The 10000-nt window shown below is 38.8% G+C and overlaps 1 protein-coding gene across 1 annotated transcript in view; it reads left to right on the forward strand.

Moving 5' to 3' along the window:
• LOC135225775 (C-type mannose receptor 2-like) overlaps nucleotides 1-8846 on the forward strand; it is a 12005-nt gene extending 3159 nt beyond the window's left edge. The window contains exons 3-7 of the mRNA XM_064265240.1: nucleotides 165-335; nucleotides 1635-1871; nucleotides 2631-2696; nucleotides 5775-5945; nucleotides 8459-8846. Coding sequence (XP_064121310.1) covers nucleotides 165-335; nucleotides 1635-1871; nucleotides 2631-2696; nucleotides 5775-5945; nucleotides 8459-8700 — 887 coding nt within the window. The 3' untranslated portion in view covers nucleotides 8701-8846. The remainder of the gene's footprint in view (nucleotides 1-164; nucleotides 336-1634; nucleotides 1872-2630; nucleotides 2697-5774; nucleotides 5946-8458) is intronic.
• The last annotated feature ends 1154 nt before the right edge of the window (nucleotides 8847-10000 follow it).

The following is a 10000-nucleotide window of genomic DNA, read 5'->3' on the forward strand; positions in this document are numbered from 1 at the left end:
GTGGCTGTAACTTTGTTCGTATAATCATTACGTTTTTTCTATTTTTTCGTGATTTAAAATCAAACATATAGATATATGTAAGATAGATTAGCCGTAGTTTTCAGTCCAGAGAGAAATGACAAGCAAGCACAATCTAACGGATTGGTTTTGTTTCATGCCAACAGTGTGTACTGCACCATTCAGGGCCATAGGGCCCCGCTGCCTTCTTATAGACACCGCTATCATCGGCCCCTGGGACGAAGTTCGTCAGTTCTGCCACGGGATCAAAGGAGAACTAGTGAACATGCACGATGCAAACACCCTTCACGACATTTTCCTCTTCATCAAGGAGAATCGTAAGTTATATTAAGCTCAATGAAAATCTTTCCCCGAAATGGCAATCAGTGCTGGCTTTTCGGATCCTTATTTGAACTGATTTATATAAATTTTTGGCATTATGCCAAGCACTGGAGCAACTAAGGCCATTCAGCGCCGAAACGGAAATTGACAGTAAAAGGTTTGAAAGGTGTAACAGGAAAACCTCGCATTTGCACTATGAAACAATTGTTAGGAGAGGGTGAACAGCAAGATGGAAGAAAGAATATGCACGGAGGTAGAGTAAAAGGAACGAAAGTGGTTGCAGCTAGGGGCCGCAGGGGCGCTGCAAAGAACCTTAAGTAATGCCTACATTGCACCGAATGAGGTGCACTGACAGCACTATCCCCCTACGGAGTTCGGATCCTCATGAACTCTCAGTAATTAACTTTTCATCTCTTGGTGATGAGCACTTTTGATTTGGCTCTGGTTTGGTCCAAACTCTGGTGCGATAGTCCCCCTTTTCCTTGATGACTAAAAGCTGCTGCGCCTTCGGCCCCTAGCGGCAACCCTTTCGTTCCTTTTATTGTACTTCCTTTTATATTCGCTTTCTTCCATCTAACTTTCCACTCTGTCCTAATAATTGCTTCATAGTGTAACTGCGAGGTTTTCCTCCTGTTACACCTGTCAACCCTTTTACTAAAAGTTTCCATTTCTGCGCTGAATGGCCTCATTCTAGATTCAACTCAACTGAACTTTTGAGTTGGCTCTGGTTTAGTCCAAAACTCTTGCGCGAAAGTCCCATAGTCACACTGGAGCTGCTTCTACCCTTTTCCTTGATGACAAAAAGCTGCTGCCCCACATTCCGTTTGTGCTCACAGCCTTCTGTTTCCTGTCATTCTCGAGAAGTTCATATTGAGTGGCATTTAAATGGATCTCTGTATCTTTTTCTGACTTGGGCGTCAGGACCATAGCAAAAATCAGTTTAGTATGAATAAACGTCATCGTATCTAATCCAAGGGCACAAGTTCGAATCCTGGCTGGGATAGATGCACTTATTAATCATAACGCTCCTTGGGTGTATTGATGGTAAGGTAAAGTGAACGCAAGATTAAGACGATATTTGGGGCATAATTTGAATGAGCTTAAAAACGTTACGTGTATAAGAACATCACTTCATACTTGAGCACGCGCAAACGCATACTCGCACACTCACACACACACACAAACACCTATATATATGTGTGTGTGTTTGTGTATGTATGTGTGCGCGTGCTTACGTATGCGACTCTGTACCGGTAAATTGTCCAAACTAGAAAACGAAAATCTCTGTTTTGCAGCCATTCTCGATTCGGAGAGTTACTGGATCGGTTCTTACGACATCCTGGACGAGGGCAAATGGGTATGGTCTTACAACAACACAAGAGTCCACATGAACACGCCCCTGTGGGGTGTTCAGGCAGGGCACCAGGAGCCAACGGGAGGCACCTACGAAAACTGCGCCGTCCTCAATACAGAATACTTTTACTACGTTTTCGATGAAAACTGCGATGCATCGAATGCGGCAATTTGTGCTGGTAGGGTCATCTCACCCTTCCTTTTCCCCTCCCCCCCCCCCCCCCCCTCCCCCCCCCCCCCCCCCCCCCCCCCCCCCCCCCCCCCATTTTTCCCCCCCCCCCCCCCTCCCCCCCCCCCCCCCCCCCCCCCCTTTTTTTTTATTCGAATTTTTTCTAGTAAGCACTTGAACAAGATATTTATCAGGAATTTCTGTATATTTTCGAAGCTATTTTTTTATTCGAATTTTTTCTAGTAAGCACTTGAACAAGATATTTATCAGGAATTTCTGTATATTTTCAAACCTATTTTTTTATTCGAATTTTTTCTAGTAAGCACTTGAACAAAATATTTATCAGGAATTTCTGTATATTTTCAAACCTATTTTTTTATTCGAATTTTTTCTAGTAAGCACTTGAACAAGATATTTATCAAGAATTTCTGTATATTTTCAACTGCTTATTCTAGTATAGAAAATGATTACTAGTTTGCTTTCCGGTTTAACGCAGCAAATATGTTCATATAACATAATTTTTTTCAGTGACAGGGTTTTTAGAAACAGAATAAAGTCCTAAACACTCGAATTTTCTTTTCTGGTCGGCATAGCTACAGCTTACTGATTCTCTCGGTGGAGGCTTCAATAGTAGTTTTGGTGCACTGAAACTCCCTTACTGACTTAACCTTTTGCCGTCATTGGTGTTGTTACTGGTTATAAACTGATACATAACACATGGTAGAGCAAAAAGGGAGCTCATATCAATCTCAATTTTTATGGTTTCCAGCTACCAATAATGACGTTGCGGAAAAGCCTGTAGATGAAGACAAGAAGATTAGTTCACCGAACAGAGGTAAGGAAAATACATATCAAGGTTGTCTGATAAAAATACCAATGATTAAACCGACACAACATCACGGTTGCAATGGGAAAAAGAAAAAGAAAAATCTATTTTTCATTGAGATCGTACTCAGGACTCTCGGTCTTTTTTCCATCTGTCCACCCGCCTGTGGTGTTTGCGTATGGTAGCACTACGTCTCAGGCTTTAGATGAGTTACATTCAGCTTACAGTCAACAATAATAACAATATCTTATTTCGAATATTAACGGTGTAATTCGGATACAGTAAATTATTAAAACACTTTTCAGTTGCAAAGGTACACCCAGAAATCCTTTTATTTAATTAAAACTTACACATAGCGTAACTATCTAGGCCCAGGACGCAGTGTTACCATACGCAAACACCACAGGCTGGTGGATTGATGGAAAAAAACAGAGTATCGTGGCCCGCAATTATGGAAAACACTGGAGTCTATGGATTCACAGTCCACTACCAAGTAGTGTACTGTAGACTAATATTACTAACGGGTGGTTGCAGCGTCTCCTCCTTAGGGCCTCGCTGCCCCAGATTTTGAACCTTTTGTTTCATCTCCATTCTCATTTCATTTCTTCAGGGTTCTGTCTAGCGGTGTTCTCTATTGGCTCAACATTTAGACCAGTGTTTCTTGAACATTCTTGTGCAGCAGACCCCTTATGATGATCATTTCCCCCTTGGGTTTAAAAGTGTCTTCAGGGTATAATATAGAGTGATAAAATTGCTACTGAATTATTTATGAATGGCTAATCTTCAACATAAATGTTTACATTTCACTTAAAATAACTTTCATAACATTTAGGAATGTAGGACGTTTTGGCCACACATGTTTTTGAGCCACGTTTTGGCCTATAATTTATCTGATACCGAGAGCCAAATTATCCTGCGGACCCCTTGGAACATTCCACGGACGCCTGTTGGTCCGCGGACCACACTTTAAGAAACACTTATCTTACTGTCCAACCTCTCCAACTCTCTCTTTTCTCTCTCGTAAGCGCCGAATGCCCGAAAATGCTCGACCGCCTAAATCTCATAAATGAAACCAAATCCAAAGTAAGGATTCACACAGCACCTATAAGGCTTTACTCTGCCAGGTAGCAGACCCTACAGACAGACAGTCATTTGACCTCACTTCATTACCCACCGGTGACTCAACTGTCAGCATTTAATAGCAAATGGCGTCGCCTGATATTCATGCAAAAGGGGTGAGTCGAATGAAATGTTATCTTTCAGATAGGAGTTAACATTATTTAAATTTTCTTAACAGTTTTGTTGCATGATTTACAATGACCATCCTTTTCCAAGGGTTCTCACAGTTCAGTTTGTTGTTCTTGATATAATCTTATTGCCATTCAACTTCAAAATATATTCTAAACAATGGCCATTTCCCGTCAGCATTAACTTAATTTAAGTTATGCACAAAATCTTGTAATTAAAGCTGAAGTTTCTTTTAATGAGGTAGAATAAAGACAGTTGCTCAGTTACATTAGAAAATGGAGGGGAATAGAGAGAAAAAAATAGTGGAGTCCTTTTAATTTAATTTAAGTTAAGCACAAAATCTTGTGATTAAAGCTGAAGTTTCTTATAATGAGGTAGAATAAAGACAGTTGCTCAGTTACATTAGAAAATGGAGGGGGAATAGAGAAAAAAAAATAGTGGAGTCCATATATAAAAAAGTCCTTTTTTATATATGGTATTCTAGAGTCGATGCAGATGACAAAACCGCATGGCCTATATTACTTTTAGCGAGCAAGTGTCCAGTTATGCTCCGGGACGATTTCTGTGTTACTTATATTTTTTTCGGAATTTATAGAAATACCTTTCTAATCCCTCCCCCCTCAGCTCCCGACTTCTCTCTCTCTCTGTGTCTCTCCTGAGCAACTTAATCAGACTTAATCATGTCCTCTTCATGGAGCCTATTGTCATGGCCTTATGTAGGTTTTTAGTCATTAAATTCTTTAGGTTAATTAACAATGCTACTAAAACAATCTTTCTGGGGATATTCCATTGCAAAATGACTTTCTGTCTATGAATGCCAAGAAGTAAAAATCGCCATATTGCGATATACTGTTTGATGGAGAGGTCTTACCAGATTTGTTCATTTGCTAAAAATTAAACATTTACGTTCACGCTATCGTATTGCGATGACGTTAACATGAGAACTGCTTGTGATACTTGTGAAAAGTATTTGGGTGGATATCAAGTATCATCAGAAATATGAAGCAAACGCTCCCATGACGCCCTTTGAGCGAACAAAAGCATTCTGCTGCGTACAAAGCCGAAACTTGCCAGTTTGAGTATCCAAGAAATTTAGGGTATTCACGATTCTAGATTTATTCATTTCTCATATTCAGTTCTGTATTACTCATACCAAAGTAAAACTTATTTTTCAGTGTTTAAGTAGACTGTCATACTATGTACTCTTGACAGACTTATTTTTCATTCACTGCCAACAAATAAGTTTTTCGTGAATGGAAACCTGCAATACATTCTTGCCAACAGTGACGTTTTCAGCTTTCATTTCAGGAGAAATCTGAAGAGGGAAGATATTCACATGGGCCTAAAAGAGCCAATTCATCAGAGAATATAAATACAATCATTGCTTTCGATTAATTCCTATTGGAAGTCGCATCGCTGAAAGTGTTATAGTTGGTTAACACGACACAATTTATACTTCGGTATCATAACCGGTTCATTTCCTACTTCTACTAATATTTATCTATCTATTTATATATTTATCTATCTATCTATCTATCTATCTATCTATCTATCTATCTATCTATCTATCTATCTATCTATCTATCTATCTATGGCCTAATTTATTTAAATTATCTTTAATATAATTTTTTTTTCATATATCATACAGTACTATCGTTACAGATTCCCTAATACATAGGTGACCATAACAACAGCATCACGGCATATTGCAACTTGCATTCCTATTCGATCTTAGCGGACAGCAAAACTGATTGCACCTACTTTGGAGGAGATCCCCAACCCGTGAGTGACCTCCCGTCCTGACTAATCCTCTCTAAGATATAGTATGTCTCCCTTTAGAGTGTCCTCCGCCCTTCACCATGATCGGCAATCTCTGTCTCCTGGTCGATGCAGTGAAAGAAAACCCCTGGTCTGACCAACAGACGATCTGCAATGCCCTCGGAGGTCACATGGCCAAGATAGAGGATGCCAATGACTTGGGCGATCTCTACGACTATCTCATCAGCAACGGTGAGTTTTGCACATCATCTCCAGGTTTTCTTCTGCCTGTCCGTCTCCCAGTTCAGATGTCCCTGCATGTTTGGGCATGGCCCACACGTCAAGCTTGAGATTCGGTCTGGCCACTGGCCATTGGGGGCTTGAATCCCGCCAGAGGAACGTAGGTTTCCACTGTAACTACGCACACTATGTCGCCACTACGTCTTTCTTAAATTTTAATTCAAGGATGAATCTGTAATGCAGAAAACTTCCTTGCCTGCTCAGATAGGTCACCAGCGGCCAATCGTCCCCGTCCCGCTACACACATTGAGCAGACTGGCCTTCGTTTCTACTTTTTTTACCACAGTCAGCCAGCAACATCTCGGCCTCATTCTCCTCCTTTCTCCTATATCTTTAGAATGAATCACTTTTCACCAACCTATCGTGCTTCATTCTCTCTATGAGGCCGAGCCACTGAAATACACTCGAATCTATCTGTCCAACAATGCTATTCTATCCGATTTACCCCATCTTTATCTTATACATTTTTCTCCTTTTCAATCCTTTTTTCCGATGTACTGTACAAAAAGCACATCTCAGTAGCTTTTAGCTTTCATCTCTCACTCACATTTAACATCTGGATTGACAACACATTTAACCTTTTGTTTCCATCAAATGCCTCTTCTCTTCCAAATCATTAGCAAACAGACTTCTTGCCTACTTCATTTATTTGTGACTCGCCTTCTCTTTCATCCTGTCATCGTATGTTACATTTTCTATAAAATAAAAACCTTCAGGATTAAACCATTCTCATTCTTTCTCTATTTATCTATACACCTCTTCCGCTCCCATTCGTCCTCAGTTGTTTACTCGTGGTACCATTCACATCAGACTTTCCCTGCATTCAAAGATTTTCAAAATCGTTTATCTGTGTTTGTACCCTTTCTTGGATATCACTATCTAAAACTATTATTAGTAAATATTAGCCATTTCATCATAATTAATATCCCTTTCTTATGCCTAGTTCTTTGTATTTGCATATCCCTCCCTTTCTCTAACTTGTCTCATTACTCCATCAGCAGAAATATTCAAGAGCTTTGGGGACTCAACACAATTCTTACTCCAAATCGCTCTCACGTCTATATACGGATGAAAATCTAATTGTACTTAACATATGACTTTCTATATCACACTTTCCCAAGACCCTTAAAATAGAATCAGTATTATTCTTTGCGTTCTTACAGTTTCCTCTTGACTAGCATAGTCGTCTTCTCGCATAACGGTACACGCAAGTATATCTGGTTTGCTCTCCTCTTTCTTCACCTACAAGGTATCATCCATTTGCTGTATGACATTCATTATTCCTACATCCCTGTATTTGCATTATCTCCAAGCTTACGAAGTGACTCAATCCTAATTGTTGCATATCCTCTCCACACTCCCAGTTTTGATGTCTTTTGATTTTCTAACTTATTGGCTTTTCTACTGACACACTGCTCCAACCCTTTCCTCATCACGATCACCAGTCCCAGTTAAATGCGCACACATGTTTGGAGCCCTTCATCTCCAGATGAAATTGCTTTCTATTATTTCTTTTACTTCAGCATCTTCGTACTATTTACCCAGGTCATCCTGTTCTAGTTCTTTCATCTAATCTGCGCGCAAGCAGAACCTAGCAAATTTTTCCTCGTCATTTTTCGTTCCCGTGTGTATGTAGACATTTTCTTCTGAGGAAAACACTAGTTCTCAAGCGTTCTCTTCCTTTCCGAACACATTTTTACAATAGTCTCTTCTTTCTCATTCGCTTCTGGCACTTCAACTCTATCAACCATACCAATTCTGTCTCTGTGTTGTAGACGTGATATTCTCTTGATAGTAAAAATAGAATCCTTTATCCCATTGCTTTTACTGAAAAGATATTTCGGCTGAAATTTGGATGTGAAATAGGGGCCTTTCAAAGACATCTGTAATCTGATGACGAATGCTTTCCTTCTGAGAAAAATATATACTCTCATATAATTTTAGTTCTTTCCAAGATCTTTTATTTAATATAGACTATAGACTAATACATAATATATTTTACAGAGATTCATAGCAAATCCTGCAAAACCTGCATACAAAACAAAGGGGAAAGAGGATAAAGCAGCAGAGGAACTTTTGAAATAAAGAGAATGTGAATATAGGTTATGGGATGACCAAATTCTTCGCTAGGATATTATGGTTTTTAACATTCCTCCACATTATCATTAAAAGGATGAAAACTCCAACTGGAAAATAAATGAAATCTCTTCAGCTGACTGTCTTATTCTCAAACCGAAGTTGCTATAAGTCAAAAGACGAAGCAAATATTGATAAATGATTTTGAGTACCGTCTTACTGGAAAAAGTTGGCGATAACCTTTAATCCTTCTAGCAGAATTGTGGAGGCAAAACTGTCTATCGTTTAGGATTCCGTAAAGCCTGAGTTTCACGTTCAGAATGTCTTATCTCGTCCAGTCACACGTGAACGGTATGGCGAACTAACTGATTTTTTTACTCTTCAATTAGAGGTGAACGTCGACTTATGGCTCGGAGGCTCTGACTATATATTGGAAGACACGTGGGTGTGGGAAGATGGCGCCAGTGTTCCCATGGGTACGCCCTTTTGGGGAGCGGCGAGTAGTTCAGTACAGGAGCCTGCCGGAGGCCTCTATGAGAACTGCCTCGCCCTCGCCAGGGATGACTTCTTCTTCTTCCACGATGACCAGTGTGACCGCGGGAAAGGAGTTCTTTGCCAGTATGATATCTAGCAAGCTTTGGCTTTCTTTCTTTCCGTTTTTTCGTTTCGCACGAAAGGAATGGCATTACATTAATTGTGAAGAAAATGTCTTCAATTTTGTGCCTGTTAAATGAGTAGATATGCAGCATATTGTATGTATTAAACAACTAAACGACATTACTGGCTATTTTATTCCAAAATATTATCATTCGGGAGCGCGTGTACCGCACACGTGCAGCATATATGTATATGTATATGTATATATATATGATATATATATATATATATTATATATATAGATATATATAGATATATATATACATATATATTCTATATAATATATATCCAGAATTATTTATTTATTTCGTGTTCTAAGATAAATCACATATATATATATATATATATATATTATATATATATCATATATATATATATATATATATAGTTATATAGGATCAAGGGCAGAGGGAGAAGTCCATAGTAGCGACATTTCTTTATTTGCAATTGCTGATGTTTCTAGATATCTGTCTCATTATCAAAGCTGAAATAATTAAAATATAAATATAAAAACAGACTCATACTTAAAATTACAATCAAAATATAAAACCAAGTTATAAGAGAGAAAAAAATATAGAGAAAACCGTTACCATTTGGAAGAACTACAAAAGCAGAGTGACATAAACAAAGAATTCCAGGCCGGGTAAACTCACGTCAGGTGAAGAGTTGTTGAGGTAGTTTGGCTATTCAATCTTGGTACTAGTAGTTTAATAAAAAGTGATTCAAAAATAGGAAGCGAAGAATTCGGGACTTTGGGAATTATTTAAAAAATTTTGTAATCAATTTCTGTTTTACATCTTTTGGCGTGTTTTCAATATTTAAGAACTCTGGATTAGATGGTGTGACTCAGTTCTATAACTGACCCCCTATGACAATCAATTGGCACTTTCAGTAGACGGCGTGAGGCGCCCACGTATCTCCCCTGACTACATCGGGGGCAAGAAAAAAAGTAGACGATGTTTGATGTCATAAGAGGGCTAATTTTGTCTTTGTACTGAAATAATGATTTAATATTAAAAGGAATCAATTTACAGTTAATGGCAGGTGCATACTGTTGAATTAGGTTATTCAAAGTGTAGTAAAAAGACTTATCATGAATCATAGGGAGACTGGCGAAAAACGTCATCCTAGGAACTGTAGATATCTGTAATTGGGCTTGTAAGCGCTCAGCTGGTCTCCAAAACAGAAGAATTTCGTCTCACTTATCTCAATTTGCACATAAAACGTTTAGTAATCTAACTATAAGATGGACTACATTCTTTAAGAAAGAGGAT

This window comes from Macrobrachium nipponense, chromosome 13 (assembly GCF_015104395.2).
Source record: "Macrobrachium nipponense isolate FS-2020 chromosome 13, ASM1510439v2, whole genome shotgun sequence".
Classification (NCBI taxonomy): Eukaryota; Metazoa; Arthropoda; class Malacostraca; order Decapoda; family Palaemonidae; genus Macrobrachium; species Macrobrachium nipponense.